Source organism: Dermacentor albipictus, chromosome 2 (assembly GCF_038994185.2).
Source record: "Dermacentor albipictus isolate Rhodes 1998 colony chromosome 2, USDA_Dalb.pri_finalv2, whole genome shotgun sequence".
Taxonomy (NCBI): Eukaryota; Metazoa; Arthropoda; class Arachnida; order Ixodida; family Ixodidae; genus Dermacentor; species Dermacentor albipictus.
Window position 1 is genome coordinate 162,154,311 of NC_091822.1, and position 18,965 is coordinate 162,173,275.

An 18,965-nucleotide genomic window follows, 5' to 3' on the forward strand; every position below is an offset into this window, starting at 1 on the left:
ATTCCTTAAATTTTACATTGAAGCTCCAGCTCTGGTACATCAGTTCGACTCGATACTGCGGGCTCACTCACCTCCTGGGTGAAGGGCCCAGCAGGGTGGTGATGGCCGGGCCAAACACGCGACTCAACGTGTGGTTGAACATGGGCGACTTGATGTGGCTGGCCACTGCGTCCAGCAACGGTTGGCAGATGTTCTGCTCTTGCAAACGTCCACCGCCCCCGGGGGCAATGCCTGCGGCCCCTGCGCCGCTCACAAAGCTTTCCGCCTGCAAAGACGGGGGGCAAAAGAAAGCGACCGAAATTCCCATAACGGCCACATCTCACGTCACAAATTGTCTGGGAGAACGGAAAAGGGGGGGGGGGGGGGTGCACGCACAACCCTGCAAGTGCACTTTTCCGCAAATTTAACTTCACACATTCTCTGTCTCGACGACTTCGCACGAGGCAGCAAAAGCTAGGACTACTGACGGCTTGAAAATCATCAACATGAGTCGGCTGCGTGTTTTGAAGAAATGAAGAGGGCTCACAACACAAAAAAAAAGAAAAAAATAATCAAGAACAAGATCGTGTACTTACTAGTCGTTTTACACGCTGAAAAAGTAGTAGGGCACAATTATTATTTAAAACTTACGACCAACGTGCTATACTCTGCCCTAACATAAATCTACGTATGGTACCTGAAGAACTGATGAATCTAATGATTGCAACTTCATAGAGCAATGCTACTCAAATGCCTGAACCTGGACCGCACTACCCCGAGGACAAAGGCAGCTAGGCAAGCTACAAAAGTATGCATCCTCTGTTTAAATGCAATAACGCAAAAGAATCAAGAACAAGGACGTGTACTTACTAGCTGTTTTACATGCTGAAAGAGTGTTAGGCCACACACATTATTTAAGACTTTCGATCAACTCGCTATAGTTAGCACCAAGTGAGGAAATTATGGCAGGTCAAAAAAGAACCGACTGCTTCGTTTGAGGTGAACAAAACAACTAAAATTTATTTCGATAGGGATGCCCGTCGCCGAGCGAGTTCGGAGGAGTACAGGGTTGCCCGTTGACGAAAAGAATGAGGCTAAAGTTGGCAGTTTCTTCATACTCCCCCCGGAATGAGCTTCAGGTCATTCGTCCATGTATTCCATTGGGTACAAGAGTTGAATCGGTCTTCTCAATGTGATTCCATTAGGCATGCGCACCATGCAAGCTCTGATTCTTCCATCTCGTCCGAGAAGAACTTCTGACACTTGTCCAGTTTTCCAGAGTTGCCTTGGTAGATAATGTTCGTGGACTAAAACGAGAGTTCCTTTCTTCAGTGCGCTTGACGAATTTGGAACAGCGAAATGTGCTGACCGGAGACTAGTCAGATACTCCTTTTGCCAGCGACGCCAAAATTGGTCGACCATCCTTTGTCGGTGGTGCCAGCGACGAGTGAGTTGACCAGGGGGCTGAGCCACCTCTGTAGCGGAACCACTGTCAGGAACAGTGGTCAGTCGCTTTCCCACTAGAAAGTGCGATGGTGCAAGATGTTCGGGTTCGCTCGCCTCCGTGTAGACGTAGGTCAAGGGTCTAGAGTTGATGACAGCTTCGATTTCAGTTAGGATTGTTGTGAGCTCCTCGAAGTTGCAGTAGCTGTTTCCCAAGACCTTCTTCAACGATGTTTTCACGGACCGAACCATTCTTTCCCAGAATCCTCCCCACCAAGCAGCTTTCTCAGCTATAAATTTCCAGCGGATCTGGTGGCTAGTGAAGAAGTTGTGAATTTCTTCTCCTCTTATTGTTGTCCATAGTCGCTTGAGATCCCTAGAACTTCTCCTCTTCTCGAGATAAATCTTCGGAACGCCATCAGGAAGTTTGAGGTGGACATGTCGGTCACCAATTCAAGGTGTATTGCCCTGGTCACTGCACATGTGAAAATAACTATGTAAGACTTCCGGTTATTTCCTTGATCCTTTGTGTTCAGTGGGCCAGCAAAATCTACACCGGTAACATCAAAGGGTGGAGCTTGTGTCACCCTCTCACGAGGCAGAGGAGCGACTGGCTCAGTAGCACCTCGGCTGTTGAAACGGTTGCAAGTCACACATTTCTTAAGCACCTTTTTCACCATTTGCCTTCCCCGCACGATCCAGTACATTTCCCTCAGTTCGGTAAGAGTCTCCAGTGCGCCTGCATGCAGGAGACGGCGGTGGGTTGCGCTGATCGTTAGCTCTGTGAAGGGATGTCTTGACGGTAGGATAATAGGATGCTTCACGTTGTAGGACAAATCGGCTGCACCAAGCCTTCCTCCCACTCTCAGCACTCCATCGTCGTCGTGGATGACGCTGAGATCACGTATCGGGGAATCGCTTGGCATGCGTGTCGAGCGGCGAAGACACTGGAGTTCCTCTTGGAAGGCCTCGAACTGTACTTGAAGAATCAAACAAGTATGCGCCTTTTGAACTTCCTCGGTTGTAATAGGTCCCTCGTATTTTTGTCCGGGGTGCTTGGCGTTGTGGAAAAATCGCAAAACCCAGGCTGTCACTCGAACCAGTCTAGAGAGGGAGCTATATTTCTGCAGAGGCAAAACAGATTCCTTTACAGTCACGTTGTGAACGCGAAGGGTTCTTCTTTCCTCCTCTGCGATGATCATGTCAGCGGTGTCTTCATGCCTTGGCCAGCAAGTAGATGGCTTCGAAAGCCAACCAGGTCCAATCCACCAAAGTGAGCTCGACTTGAGTACCTGAGGTGTGACTCCCCTTGTCAAAAGGTCGGCGGGATTTTCGATCCCAGAACAGTGATTCCAGATGTCTGGATCCGATCGCTGCTGAATTTCCAACACTCTGTTGGCGACAAAGGGTTTCCATTGTTGTGCGGGACCTCGCACCCAATGCAGCGCAATAGATGAATCAGTCCACAGATACCACTTGGCTATTGGAAGGTTCAGTGACCGCTCCAAATATTCCTTCAGTCGAGCACCTATCACCATGCCCATCAATTCCAGTCTTGGAAGAGAAATTCTCTTAATCGGCGCTACTCGGGACTTTGAGAGGACCAGAGTAACCTTTGCTTCCTTGACCCCGGATATGCGCAAATATACAACTGCGCCGTAAGCTTTGGGGCTGGCATCTGTGAAGACATGTACTTCATTCCAGCCATCGTTGGGTAAGCTACCATATCGTCTTGGCACCGTTATGTCCTTTAAATGGTGTAGCTGGGTGTGCCACTGCGTCCAAGCTGCTTTGACGTCTTCAGGCAGAGGGGCGTCCCACTCAATACCCAATTCCCACAGTGTTTGAAACATCAACTTGGTTGTAACTGTGACCGGAGAAATGAGGCCAAGTGGGTCATATATACGAGCCGATGCCTGAAGAATGAATCGTTTGGTGTTGCTGTTTCGGTCTAGGAAATCTAAGATGGCCTCCATGGAAAATGCTAGGTGATCTCTGTCCTTATCCCATACAAGTCCGAGGACCCGTGAGACACTTGTTGTTGGACATTCCACGTAGCCAAGGGCGCATCCGGTTCCTTCGTCGTTGAACAGCTGTTGCAGCTTCTTGGAATTTGAGTTCCACTTACGTAGTGTCATGCTTGCTCGATTCATGACATCTAGTGCCCCTCGGTAGAAATCTGTAGCCTCCTCCACTGTATTCGCTCCTGTTATGAGGTCGTCCACGTAAAGGCTCTCGCTGATGGTTTTTCTTATTTCTGGATAACCTTTTGTCCTGGACAGATGGTGGCGCACGGTGGCTGCGAGGAGGAATGGACTACTTGTCACGCCAAAAGGGACACGTGTCATTCTCCAGACCTCAATAGGAGGTTCTGGGTCTTCCTTCGTTGGAAGATGTGCATACCAAAGAAATCGGAGGGCATCGCGATCAGTCAGTTGCACCGAAATTTGCAGAAATGCCTTTTCAATGTCTGCACTTAATCCAACACGATGAATTCTGAAGTTCAGCAATACCTTAAGTAAATCTGGATTCAAGTTCGGTCCTGGTTCTAGGGCTTCGTTCAGAGATATACAACCTGCATCGTGAGAAGATGCGTCAAAGACGACTCTAATCTTGGTCGAAAGGCTGTCAGGTCTAAAAACTGCACGATGAGGCATGTAGTATAATCTGTTTACATTATTGTTGCTTTCTTGTGATGGAAGTCGTTCTGCGAACCCTTGATCCAGGTACTGACGGATAGCCTCGTCATACTTGACCAGTGTCGACTCATCTTTCATTAACTTCTTTGTGAGGTTAGTCAAGCGCTTCTTTGCAACAGCTTTGTTGTCGGCGAGTTGCATGTTCAAAGGTTTCCAGGGCAGTGCTACCTCATAGCGCTTGTCCATTTTCTCTACCGATGCCGAAAATGTGCTCATGACTTCTTCGCTTTCTTCGTTCGTTTGGGCACAAGAGTCGATAATTCCAATGCTCTCAAGTTCCCAGAACGATTTAAGCTCCTTGGACAAGCTGCTGGTGTCGGCGAACACTCCGGCACGAAGCACTGCCACGGTTGAGCAGTAGGCAGCTGAGCTACTGCTGGGAATCGCTCCTTGTAGAGTCCAGCCAAATTCGGTCTTTACAGCAACTAGTGCACCTTGCAGCTTCTTCACTTCACCACACACCAAAGTCCAGTAATAGTCAGCACCGATAAGAATGTCGATCCCGCTTCCCATCAAATGGGCTGGCGCAACAGTCACGTCTGCCAGTTCATCCATGTCCGCTTGCACTTCTTTTAGGATGTCATCAGGAACATGAAGCCGATCAGAGCAGATCTCCGGTATTTCCAGAGCTTCGATAGAGTGCCCTTTACGGTCGTATTGACTTCTTAGCCAAATTTTTACTCTTCTGCGCTTCTCTTTGATAACGTTTCCTGCTCCTCCGAATGGGTAGATCGTGATGTCCTCTTCACCTACAACCTCTAGTTGCAGTTCCCGTGAAAGTCTTTTAGTGACAAAGCTTCGTTGGCTACCTCCGTCAAAGAGTAGACGAGTGAGCGCTCTTCTTCGTCCCTCTGCCCATACTTGAGCGGTTTGGAGCAGCACAGTTGGTATCTTTTCAGATTTCTTTTCTGTCCAAGAGTGCAACTCTGTGGCTTTGTTTTCGAGTGGCTTCCATGTCGGGTCACACATCTGAGTCAGATGTCTTCTGCCACATTCCTTGCATTTTATTCTTTTGTTGCGGCATTCCCTTGAAGTATGCCCTTTTATGCAGCATCGGAAGCACCGGCCAGCTGCAGTGAGCCTTTTCTTCTTTTCATCCAATGAGAGCTTCGCCTGACAATTTTGAGTCGCATGATCTTTTGCAGCACAGAATGCACATGGATCGGACTGCTTCGAAGTACCCGCAGAAAAAAGAGAAGCTGCTGACCCTTTTTGAGGTTTGCTCTTTTCTTTGTCTCGATGTTTTGATTCTCTGGCTGCGAGATTACCAGGTTGCAGTGCCTTTTCCCGGCTCTCAACTTCTGTTTTAAGAAAAGCTTGCAAACTCTTGATGCTGATCGCGTCATCTTTGCTTGCAGCAGAAAGTCCCTTATGGTATCCGACAACAAGATCAGTTGGCAGCATTCGCAGGAGTGCGGAGGAGAGCAGGGCGCCGTAACTGTCTGTCTTGACTCCGAGCGCCGTGAGACCAGCGATATTGCGTTGCAGGTGGTCATAGAGTCGACGTAGGCCGATGTGCACCTTTTCGTTCTGTACAGTTGGCAAGTCGAGTAACTGAGTCAGGTGTTCTTGAATCAGCACGTCTCGTCGACCGAAGCGCTCTTTCAGAAGTTCGATGACAGTGGTGTAATTTGTCCCAGTCACTTGAATGCCAGCAATGGCTGCTGCGGCTTTTCCTGACAGCACCGATCGCAAGTACAAAAACTTCTCTGCATTGGGGAGGCCGTCGTTTCCGTGCACCGCTTGCTCGAACTGCTCCCAGAAGGACTGCCACTCCGTGGCGGCGGCGCTAAATCGTTGTAACTCGAGCTTCGGCAGTTTCACTTTGCACTTTGCCCCCGCCGGAGGGCCGTCGGTCTGCGCCCGCGTCGCCACCATTTCTGCTTGTTTTGTTAGCAGGTCTTTTTCTGCTTCTTGGCGGAGTTTTGCCATGTGTGCGACGATACGGTCGTTGTATTCTATGGTCCGCTCATAATTTAGCTCTGCGTCTTGGTCTTGCACTAAGGGCTCGATGGCGGCGTCCACCTCGTTTAGCTGTGTTTGGAGGGCGCTAAGCCTCGCAGACAATACATTAAGAGCTCCTTCGTCTGCATGACTCTCCAAGAATAAGTCCGCTTCAGAAATCAGTTTAGTGACTTGAGCTCTCAATGCACTTCTTTTCAGTTTGAGCCGTTCCATCGTGGCATCAATGTTTAGACTTCGCTTACCGCGATGGGGCTTGAGTCGTGGTGTTGGTTTCAGTTGGGTGTGGCGTCGTTAGGCCTTGTTGTTGAAGGCGCGCCTCGTCGACCGTTTTCTGCCCGAGGATCGTTGCTGGTTTTCCCCGAGCTCGTTGTGGTGTCGACGTCTGTTGACCTCATTGCCTCAATGGTAAGTTCGATCGTTTCTCCCGGGTTTCGGCACCAAATATTGAGGAAATTATGGCAGGTCAAAAAAGAACCGACTGCTTCGTTTGAGGTGAACAAAACAACTAAACTTTATTTCGATAGGGATGCCCGTCGCCGAGCGAGTTCGGAGGAGTACAGGGTTGCCCGTTGACGAAAAGAATGAGGCTAAAGTTGGCAGTTTCTTCACCAAGGTAAAGCTACATGTAGCGTAGGTAGGAAGTATTGAAGAACCACTGTTCCCAATTGTCCACGCCCCCCACAGCAAGTGTTTGCCTTCCAGCTCGATTTCGCCAATCTCCCACAGCACGAATAAAACCTCTTAGTACTTTCCAGTGGCTAAGCTAACTTCACTTTTAAAACTGAGAAACAAGCAGCAATGTGGATTCTGGGAACTCAGACTTACCGATTTCACTTTCAATTCCAGCCTCTCCAGAACCTGTTCACATTTAAGGAGAGTTTCCATTGGACACCTAGGCAATGAAAACAAATGCGTGTTTAAATCTGACGAGGCAATTGGAGATAGAAACAGCAACCGCGAGGGAATTCATGAAGCAAAATGAGCAGTTGGTGCGATTTATACGATACACAGTGCTTACAGAGTGAACACACCAACAGTCAGTACTTGTCAAAACTGTGCCGCATACCCCGAGATATCTTCAAATGCATTCTCAGTGAGCATGACGTTTGGCGAGCCATTTGCAACACAAACTTTAGGATGCACTTATTCTAAAACCTTTTCCTTGTACTGTTCTCCGCTTTAGAAAGGAATATTAAGCATCAAACTTCCCACACAAATCAATATATATATATATATATTTTTTCAGACATTTGACTGGATTCAATGCTTTCGTTAACTCTTGCTACACCACTACAAGTGATTCCAATAAAAGATTTACCTTGATGACTTCTGTAGCTTTTTCACCAAAAGACAAATGTAAGTGTGCAATAAGACAGTAAAAGCGATGTCAAGGGAGAGTGCTGTACTGATTACAGCACTCATAGCTGAGGTAGTCAAACATGCTTGACATGCACATTAACAATTCCACAATAGAGGCATGCTGACTACAGTAAGAGAAGTGTTATTGGTGTTATGTAGACATAAGATTAGCATGCAGTGGAAATGGGTAGCAAGGCTCCTCCACCCCCCCCCCCCCCAAAAAAAAATTGTGAGAAAAAGTTACAGCCACAACTGGTAGCACGTACCGATGACACGAACAAGAAAACAGCATGCTCCAACAGCTCTGTGTTCCTTTTTTGTTCTTTTCTTTACACATGTCATAAACCAACACCTAAATATCATGCACCAGTTACACAAACAAACGACACAATCCAGACTTTGCATCAGTCTCACATATTACCTACATTACGGGTAAGGTTAGAAGCTCCATTGTGAACTTCCCTGGACCCTTGAGACGGATCGTTTAAAGTGACAGCTCAGTTTAGTCGTGGAGTGTAGCCTTTGCCCAGCAGCAAACAGGATCAGAACTTACAGGGTGTACGCAAACTCCACAGCAAACTTCCGCAAGGTGAATATTATAAAAAGAAATTTCCCAAGCCTGGCAATATTCTACTCACATTGATCTGCATGTTCAAAGGAACAAGGAAGAAAAAAATAAAGAGGAAAAATAAGAACACAATGCAATATGACTGACATTATGTGGTAGTAGGCTGTTATTCCTGACAATAGGCACTTCAAAATCAGGCAAAGCCAGCACAGAAGAGGAAAAAAGAGAAAGAAAGATCAACTGCCAGCGAGAAAACCTTATTAATCCTGTTTTTTGGTGCTTACAATGCCTGGTCAGCCTTTCAAAAGTGATAATTTACCTAGAGCTATACAATATTCTGATCAACAATGAAGCTACAGTAAGCAAAAGGTCTCGCATAGTTAAGTAAGAAATGGGCAAATGACCCATATACAATATTCTTTATTAAAACTCGTCTTGGCAGGCATAAATGAGTCTACTGACAAGACATGCTCCATTTTAGTCTTTAGACTTCAACAGTTACTCTTTATAGTGCCTGGAACACAGCAAACCCAATGAGATTGATGGCAGCCTCCTGGTGTTTGCGAAGCACATTTTAAATATATTGCGCGAGCAGCCAATTTTGCTTGTGCAGAACAAAACGAAAATGCAAAGCAGTGGCAGAGATACCAGCAGAAGACAGCTCAGAAAGTAATGCGAGGCAGCAGCAAAGAATCTTCAAATTAAATGGCCACACTTATGAAAATGAAAGTTTCAAGCACAACCACAGTGAAAGTCAGCCAACAATTAACCTTAACAACCAAAGCATAGATGAGATGAGAGTAGTGTGCCGAAAGAACACCTGCAGGATGTTTTGATGACCCCAAAGCTTCAGCATGGAAAGAATTGATGCAAACTGACAATGAGAATGCAATATAACTGTGCCCCGCATCAACTTAGTATGGATCCGAATGTGCTGTCTCAACACCATCTTAAAGAGCGGTGCCACATCTCGACCTTGCACTTGGCATAGTAGCATTGCTTTAAGAGAAAGCCTCCACAACGACGCCCTGACGCAGACAGTTTACTGCCTTGAGTGCAAAGCGCATGACCAGCATCGCCCAACTTGCAGCCGGCCAGGTTAAAAAGCAGGCACAGGTACCATGCAAGCAAACATGCTATGGAAACAGGCACAGTTCAGTTCACTCATAACAATATTTTAACGCATCAAGCAATCCGAACATTACAACTGCGTGCCGGTGCTTGTCCTGGGCTGATTTTACAAACATTCAACACACTGCAATGTAGCAAAGCCCACTGTCGTATGTTGTAGAACACAATTTACTGCCACCAATTTTTCTTCTAAGTTAGGGCACAAGAACCATCAGCTTTAATTCTTTAGTCACGCATGTAAACTTGCCAATCAGGTCAATCAATTGATCAAACAACTAGGAGAAATTCCAATTAATTGGGACAAAATCTTAACTGATGTTCAACCCCTATTTCCAACAAACTAAGTCCAAGCCTTTTTGATTGATTCCCATTGTCAGGATTGGTTACCTTTACCTGTGGTACAGTTATGAGTGGACCGTACTGTACTGTATACATGCAGGATACAAGGAACAACATGCAACAAGCACAATGCCAAGTGGGAAGCCGAGTCATGCATGCTAAGGATTGCTAGCCACACAAGAGAGGGTACCCAGGCAAACTGAGAAGATCACAATTTTTGATGGTCCCCACCTTTTGTTGGGGTCCGACAGGATCTCGAGGAGGTTGTTCATCTTGCTGAGCTCTTTCTTGCGATCTGTTAAAACAAAGGAGTAGACAAATTTCGCAAAGTCTGTGCGTGGGTACGCACTCTAGTAATAACTCATCACTAATCACTCATCACTAATCACGGTCAGAACACTCGCAAGCAAATTTCCATGGCAATGACAGGAAAGCTAGAGTGGCTGAGTTTCAGCACGTATATTACAGCGCCAAGCAGTTAGGTGTTAAACCTAATTTCCTGGCACTTCTGACATGAAAGATGAATACAAAGTTGAACTATGTTAGTAAATTCTGCTTCTACTACAGCAAAATAAGCGCTCTTATCATAAGAAGAGGCTTGTAAGCTAGCCATGAGACAAAAACGAAAGACAGCACGCTTCTGTGGCCACACAAACTCACAAGGACATCAGAGGTTTTCACAGCATCTGCTAAGACCCAGTTAACCATTTTCGGTAAACAAGGGTCATGTTGCATTCTGAAGGCATCAGGCTACACATGACAAGTTTTGAAAGCTTTTGCTGCGCCAAAATGCCCTCAAATATGAGAAAACACTAGTTTGAAATCTGAGATTGTTGTAGTTTAAAAATAAAGCTACCAAAATTTGGCCTTTACCTTTATCAGTAATAATCAATACACTGCTGCCAAATTAATCAAGAATAAGGTTTTGATACAATACCTTAACATTCTAAACTTGCTTTGAGTTGAGTCGCCTTTAGTCTCCCTTCAATGTGTACACAAACTTTGCCAACTTTTCTCTATAGTTTTGTGCAGATTGTGCTACATACAGCCAATCAGTGGTAGCACAATCTGTGATGTAGTGAACATAGATATACAATAGTAGGCTAACGTTAATTCGACTCCGGTTAATTTGACTTTTTAGTTGATTCGATCGCAACCAAAGGTCCCGGCAGGTGCCCATACATTTCTATGTGCGAAAACTTCCGTTATTTCAATCTCAAAATTGGCCTTTGCTGAATAATTCAAACTTGTTAGCTTCGCCGCAATCAGCGAAGCTAATCAGTGTTATGCGGTGAGGCATATCAAGAATGAAAACGGGCCACTGACACAGCACATAGTATGTGTTCTTTTTTTTTAATTTTACAGGCATGCACGCACCGTATCTGGTCACAGTATGAGCAACTGGATGCCTAATAAGCATACTGGCAGTCATTCAGAACTGTTACTGACGTTGCTGTGGCGAGTTGAGCCCTTGTTTCACCCACCATACATGTCCCGTACATGAGACCACTAAGGGGCCTAACTAGTACACGTTCCTTAATTATACGCACACGCATGCACTGCTAACTAGTATGCGTTCTTTAATTATACATGCGCACGCAGGCAGTGTGCACCGAAAAGCAGAGAAAGACCATCTGTGTTTTGGAAAAACTAAAGAAAAGGAAGGCAGTAAGATGAACAAACTCAGAAAGTTGAGGGGATGTTTAAAACCAACAATAGAGCGCAGGTCTACCTAAAACACTGAAGGCCTGCCAGTGAATTTATCAGGTGTCTCGGTGCCCGTAATGTGACCGGAAACGGCGCATGTGCGTATATTAAGGAAGATGTGCTATGTTCCGCAACAGTGATACCTTTCCCCTCTGGTATGCTTCACCGCATAACACAGCTGAAGTGCCATTAAGCTAACTTTAAAAGCACTACTGCCAACTGAATCAACAGCATGTTTCGGATTTTTTTTTCTGCCTTTTGTTTAATTCGAGCAGTTTTGTCGGTCCCATCAGGAGCGAATTAATGGAAGCAGACTGTAGCAAATTATCAGATCATCATTATGATCATCGTTTATTTTATGTCCACTGCAGGGTGGGGGCTTCTCCAGCTATTTGTCAGCTTTTCTTCCAGCACTCCCACACTTTACGGGTGAAATAACGGATATTATTATTATTATTATTATTATTATTATTATTATTACCTCTGTCTTGTGCTAGCTGATACCTTCATGTGCTTGCTAATTCGCTAATTGCACCACATTGTCTAGCTCTTCGCCGTTTTCGACTGCACTTCCCTTCCCTAGGCACCTATTCTGTAACTCCAGTAGACCCCTCGGTATTTGCACTAGACATTGCATAGTCTGCCCAACTTCATTTCTTCATCTTAATGTCAACTAGAGTATCGGCTGTCCCAGCTGGTTCCCGAGTCCACATTGCTGTCCTCCCATCTCTTAACAATAAGTTATAGTAAGGCTTACACGCTTCGTACCACCACTAGTTGCACAACCCTTAACTTCTGCCGAAGCTGGTTTGTTAACCTTGAAATTATGACATGTAACAAAGCAAATCTGAAGCGTTTCTCGTCGACATCAGCTTTTACTAAATATTAAATATAACAAAGGTATTTCTGTGTTAAGCGCAACTTTATTATAACAAGGTGAGACTCATCATAAGCCTATTTTATGTCCACTGCAGGAGAAAGGCCTCTCCCTGCGATCTTCAATTACCCATGTCCTGCACCAACCAATTCAAAACTAGCACCCGCGAGTTTCCTAATTTCATTGCATCACCTAGTCTTCTGCCGTCCCCTACTGCAGGTCCTTTATTTGGCACCCATTCTGTAACCCTAAGCGTCCACCGCTTATCTACCCTGCGCATTACATGACCTGCCCAGCGCCATTCTTTTCTCTTAATGTTGATTACAATATCGGCTAAACCTGTTTGCTCTCTGATCCAGACCACTCTATTTCTGTCTCTCAACATTGTGCCTAGCATTCTTTGCGCGGTCCTTAACTTGTTCAAAAGCTTATGTTTACAGAAAAATGGCAAGGGAAACACAGTACATGCCTTCGTCCTTGTCAATGCGTGCAATCATCCTTCGCAGTGGGTCGATGTACTTAGACAGCTGCTTCAGCTTCTCCAGGTACGCTTGGTCATCCGTCTGGGTACGTGCTGCAGGACTGGGCGTGGCTCCTCCGACATTACCTGGGCAAGCCATGCAATTTGTTGTTTCAGTGCGAGTGAGAAAGAGCCTTCTGCTAAGGAGAAGCCTGTGACCAGTGGCGAGACCTCAAATAGCTCTATATAGTTCACTCGTGGTATCTACCCTTGCACATTATTCACTTATATACATACACAAAACTGAAAAAGACATCGATACCTTTCCAGGCCATAAATGTTGACTAGCCAGAAAAGAGACAACATACAAAGTCACTGCTTATCTTATTTATGCCTAGCTAAAATATGAAAGGCCGTGCACACCAGCCTGGCATAGCACACTTAAATTTTTTTTTTTAATACACAGCTATTATTTTAGTCAGATAGCCAAAAGGAAAACGAAAGTAATAAGGCACTGTGGCTGATGCATGTCCCACTTTCATACATTTTATATTATTTATTTTTATTTTCTATTTTTTCATACTGCAGCCCTATTTAGGATGTAAGGACTGGGGAATAATACAATTGTGCAGCATACAAATGGTAATTATCAAACAGTAATGATCGGATCATCATCATCATCATCCCTATATTATGTCCCCTGCAGGGCAAAGGCTTCTCCCAACTATTTCCGATTACGTCTGTCTTGCGCTAGCTGATGCCATCATTTACCACCACTGCTGCAGCTCCAATTTTCTCAAGCCTGTTATGACCATGCTCACTTCTGAGACCGTGGCAGCCATGTGCAGAAGTGCTTCCTCAAACATGTGCTTCTTGCAGTTTATTTCAGCACAATCAGCAGGTGCCTGCCACAGTCTAAATTGGTGTCTCTCAAGCCTTTTGACAACAGTTTCACCGTTCTCCTTCAAGCGTCACTGTGGTCTGCTGCGCAGTCTTCAAAACAGCCAATGAGCTCCCCGAGCTCTGACCGGCAAATAGACAAGTCAGTTTACCAGGTGAATCAGCTCTTCTCTTTGCACTTCTGGTATATGCAGGAAGTGGACTGCAGTAACTGCACGCAGAGAAAACACGAGCACTGCACGCAAACTTGACTTTAAGGCGACGTGGGAACCCCCTCAGTTTTTAAATCAACCAGAAGTAAATAACACTCATGTCACTGCATGACATTGTTCCCTAAGGAGGTGGGAAATAGCTATAGTCGCACAGAATAAATGTTGGGGGAGAACACCAGAGTTTGAAATGAAGGTAATGTTTAACGCCTCATATCTCATTTAATATAAGGAACAGACAAAAAATTGTTGTGAGAAAGCATACCATGAGAGACTAAGTTTAGACTTGGGTACAACAAAAATTCACAGACAATTACGTTACTCCCTAATGCAAAATTTGAGAACAACTGTATACAAGTTTTCATTTCGTGACCAATTGGCTGGCATAGACAATCTGTCTCATGCGGCATGTTGCAGACGAGTGAAGTGTTGGCGTGACTGCTCACATGGGTGATGCGTGGGTGCGATTCAAAGCAGCCACCGCAAACAGACCTTCGTTCATGCAGTGCTTTGTTTTGACGTGCTCGCCGCATGCCTTATCTATGGCGTCGTCAGTGAATAGACAACGTGCGCTACTCTAGCGCTATCTCTGAACAATTGTCACAACAGAAAGCCCCATACACACTTGCGGTAAAACGTGTGCGGTGTGCCGCCGGTGTTACAACGCAGCTGCGACAAAGCGGCCACACTAGCTGGCGGCAAGCTGCAGCACCAGTCACACAACACCATGAAAATCTCACCTCCTCTTTGGAGGTGCGAGATGTCGCATGCTTTTTCCTTTGTCTGCTGAGAGGTCAGCACTGTGTTTACATTCTTCTTCCTTTGTTCTTAATGCGAGTAATCATAATCATGTTGGTGTGCTCTCTTCTGCTGTGGTGTCACTGAATTCCAAAGTCAAGGAGAATGAGGTACTGGGTGTCGCCTCCGCACCCTTGCATTCAGGGTTCGCCTTGTTGCACAGAATCAAATATGGTGCACTGTCTCCAAAAACCTTTCCATCAAGACATCTCGGTTTAGACTCACCATTATAAAACACGATCTCAAACCATGACAATCGAAACAAGCTTGAACGAGACCAAACCAAGTAAACCAAACAAGTGCAATTGAGAGCTGACATTAGAAGACGACAGTACAAAACGAGCGGTTCGGCTGAGACCAGATACAAGCACGCATTATACAGTCAGGCGGGTCCACATGACACCAGTTTACCGTGTGCACGTCACCAAAGGGGCCACTCTCGGTCGCTGCCATTCGCGACTCGTGTCTTTCAACTCCTGCTCCACGTTCACGCTCATTCTTTGCTGTTTCGCTCGTTTGCACAATTACACCAACGCTGACACCGGCGTTCGCCGCAGGAACGGCCGGCCAAGAGCTGCGCTCTAAAATCATTTCAGGGACCCTTTTGGGACTCCTCTGGCTCTCAAATCATTAGGGTGCCATCAGCACCCTAAATTTCTGCGTGTCACCTGAGAGTCCATCAAAACTATGATGCACTCCCAGTGCAGTCTCGTTGTGATGGCTAACGCTGTAGCTAGTTCCTCTGCCTCCGCAGCGCTCGCTCTGGAAACCGACGACGCGTTTTATTTCAGTCCTGTGATCGTCAACTACGCTGGTGACAAATGCAGCGTTTCGACAACATTCCTCGAACCGCCCGCCTCGGCTCGCTCTAGAGTCGGGGCAAACATTCAGCCTCACACTTGCCTCCCCACTCCCTCTCTCATTGTGTGTAGTGCGGCCAGGTGGCAACAGGTGGAACCACTCCGATTTTCCATTTTCATAATTTTCTCGCTTACAAAAACTCTGTTCTCGCAACAAATGAAAACTTCGTTATTACAGAAGTCAAATCATTCTGTCTAGCTCGACATGACATGTTTCTTTAGTGCCCCGTTAATGTAGGCATCTGGATTACTTCACAGCAGAAAGGGAACCTGTTGGCGCTTGACACTCTCAGGTGGTCTCTCTTGCAAGTACAGACAAAAAGCATGAAGCTGCTTAGGTTTACTGATTTCACAGGAATCCACACATTCAGCATGAATTCAGCAATTGTGGCTAATTTTGGAGTGAGCGCATGTAACACGCCGGTGCACGATGGTGAATGACGAATTCATCACAAAATAGACAACCACAAAGGAATACAGACTACCTTTATGGTCGTCTGTATTCTTTTGCAATTGTCTATTTCGCGCTGAAACTGAGTTACTTACCCCTAGCAAGTGTCGTCTAATGCCAGGAGTCCAATCAAGATTTAATGCCATTTACCTGGTGTGCTCAAAGTGCTGCCTGGTGATGGAGCTCCCACGGTGCCGGGCGTGCGGCCCATAAAGCTTCCCGCAGGCGAAGGCACAACCTGCGACGATGAAGGGCTGGGAGCATAGCCGCCGGCTGGTGACTGCGCCATCTGGCTGCAAGGCAGATATGACTCATTGACTAACAACTCCCTGACAACAACCTACACTCCAAATCGTTCACTATGACAGCAGATGGAAATAGAGGCCCGCTCAAATTCAGTGCTACACAGTGCTGAGCATATCTAGCTCCAATTTTCTCCTATGGTACGCAAATTTTGTACAACGATGCAGTGAGAGTGAAGTTGATGGGCATTGAAGCAGCACTATCATCAGCCATGTCGCCGACGAATTGGAGGACAGCCACCTGAAAGGCCACCACGAGTGGGCGTTCAACCATCGCCTGGGCTGGGGCTGGCCCCCACCATTATCACTCCATGCATCATTGCATGTGCGCTGTATAATAAACGAGGCTGCGGTCACCTTCATTACAGCCTCCATAGCACCAATCTGTTTATTATTCTTTTATTTATTTATAGTATACTTTTTGTGTTATTATGACATTACAAAAAAAAGTGATAAATTCAAATCCTATGTACGATGGCAGTCTTGAAGAAAGTATGATTTGGATTGATGGTGCTGTTGTTGGCAAACATAGCCAATAATGTAATTAAATGCATATCCAATGTCAGATTGTTATGAACGTGAACAACAAGTTATTCATAGGAACTGACATGCGACCACTGAAAATTGTAAAGGGAATAAAGAGGGTATTGCATACCTACATAGTCGTATTGCAGGTAGCGGCCATTGTTTTACACATTAGTTTCCTAGTGCTCTGGCTTTTGTTATGCCGCTCATTCATTACAAGCTCCTGCGGCCACATTCAGATGAGGGTGCAATGCAAAAATGCTCGTGCACAATGCTTCGGGTGCACATTAATGGACCCCAGATGGTCAATAAAATAATCCAGAACCCTCCACTGTAGAGTCCCTTATAACCTAACGTACATTTTCAGAATGTTAAACCCCATAATTAATTTTTTTTTTAAATTCATAACATGCACACGCTAAAATCAGAAGACATATGGCGCAACAGAAGTTTCGCTATGCCACCACTGCAGCAAAGCATGCTGGCAGTAGTAGTTCTAATGGAGCAGCTACAGTAAAGAGTGCACAGGTGTTTCTAACATGACAAAATTGCCTATTCTTCAAGATCAAAAAGAACTACAAAATATCTACAATAGGATTGGAGAAGTTCACGAGACCCAACTCGCTCTGAAGACTGGAAAGAAATCAACAATTGCATTTGTTTGCAGTGTTTGTCTGTCTGTTTGTTTGTTTGTTCCAGTTGCAGAGCCATCAGGCTAATATTAGAAAGGAGAATGGTTACTGAGCAACAATAAATAAAACAAACAGTTACAGCAACAAATCAGTGTATGACAATGAGGTTCCTAGGTATAAAATTTTAGCTGCAATTATAGTTTGCAAATACGGCAAACACAGTGCAAATGGTAAGCACTGGCAACACGAAATTTGCCAAAAGTTGCCTCGAACCGAGGTACAGTGACATAGTGGCAAGGATTGCTGCCATCACAGTGCCGGCAGGACCACGGCACGTGCCCTCTGAGCGTGGCAAGATCAGTCTATTCTTCCGCGTCACCTGACCAACAACTGCAGCCAACAGCTGGCATCAGGTTACAATGGCTGAAGCAGCCATATTTCAGAGCTGTCACACATCCCAATGCACACCGTATGTTGACTAACCATGCATCTGCTGATTAACTAGCACAACTTGTAGTTATCGCTGCCTCTGACGGAACTGTTTACCTTGGCACACTGTTTGGCAGGGACGGCCCTCCAGCCGGTGATGGCACAGCACCCTGATTGCTTCCAGGCCCTTGACTGGAAACCTGTTATCAGTCAAAGACAGAGACATTATTTAACTTTCAGTTCTTTAGAGTAAAAACATGAGAAAAGATGGTGTCCAAACATGTCATCACTGAACATCCTCAACGGTTTCTCGGGTGTTCCTGGCACCTGGCCGCAGATATTGTTAGTTTGGTGCGCAAAGTGCCGCTGAGTGCTTTATTGTTTCACTCGCTGTCATCCATACGTCTGATGCTGCACATTTTATGCCAAGGAACAATCTTGTTACATTGCTCATATTTTGATAGGATGCTCCCCCTGACACCAAGCAAGTGAACAACCGTATTAAAGCAATAGCACAGCCTGCAAGAGGTGAAAGTGTGACGCATCACATGTTGTGCATATGACAGACTTCCACCTCTAAAGCCACGCAAAGGTGCCGCACTATCAGAACCAACATGTAACAAACGCAATAATTCCAAGGAAATGCCTGCCACATATGTAATTAGTTATTCTGGACGTAAGCTTAAAAACCCTAAAAGCAATGATAACAAATGTAACCAAGTGCGGCAGTTGAAAAAGCCACTTCTTAATTACAAGAATTAGGTAATGGTAACTTGATTTTGCACAAGAACCATATTTGCCAGCCATCAATTTTATTTTACATTCTTTTCTCCCTTTCTCACTGGCCCTCATGCAGCTTGTACGACATCACACCGCGTGCCGAGTGGCTGATTCAGGTGATAACAGTGGTGTGGTAGTTTCCTAAGTCAGAGACAGAGGAGCGTCCAAGCCAACGGGCAAAAATAATGAAAAATGAAATGGATCATTAGAAAACACAGCCTCTGCAAATCCACACAACAGCCTTTCCATGGTTACCCAGCTGGTGCACTTGCCTACATGCACCGGTTCATCACCGCCAACCGAGGAGCACACGTTCGTTGCCATTAGCCGAGGTTCTCTGATGCTACTGCCCCGCACAGTGCGCTGCTACCTTTGACACTGCCTATGTGCTGCACCGGCACAATACAGCCTACAATACAATACAATACAATACAATACAATACAGCCAATAGAGTACAACTTTTTTTGTGGCACCAATGCCACGAACCACACACAAGACAGACAGACCTCCTTGTCTTCTCCCCACTATCTCTGCGAGTCGCTAACCAGCCA

The 18,965-nt window shown here is 45.7% G+C and overlaps 1 protein-coding gene across 4 annotated transcripts in view; it reads right to left on the reverse strand.

Moving 5' to 3' along the window:
* The window catches only part of LOC139056221 (mediator of RNA polymerase II transcription subunit 15-like), a 142,445-nt gene that overhangs the window by 4,921 nt on the left and 118,559 nt on the right, over positions 1–18,965 (reverse strand). For 3 of the 4 annotated variants that reach the window (XM_070534256.1, XM_070534259.1, XM_070534258.1), the window contains 7 exons: positions 17,751–17,833; positions 15,896–16,038; positions 12,537–12,674; positions 9,715–9,778; positions 6,912–6,978; positions 576–590; positions 72–265 (listed from right to left, as the gene is read on the reverse strand). In XM_070534256.1, the coding sequence (XP_070390357.1) occupies positions 72–265; positions 576–590; positions 6,912–6,978; positions 9,715–9,778; positions 12,537–12,674; positions 15,896–16,038; positions 17,751–17,833 (704 nt within the window). The remainder of the gene's footprint in view (positions 1–71; positions 266–575; positions 591–6,911; positions 6,979–9,714; positions 9,779–12,536; positions 12,675–15,895; positions 16,039–17,750; positions 17,834–18,965) is intronic. The other variant, XM_070534257.1, reaches the window with a different exon arrangement.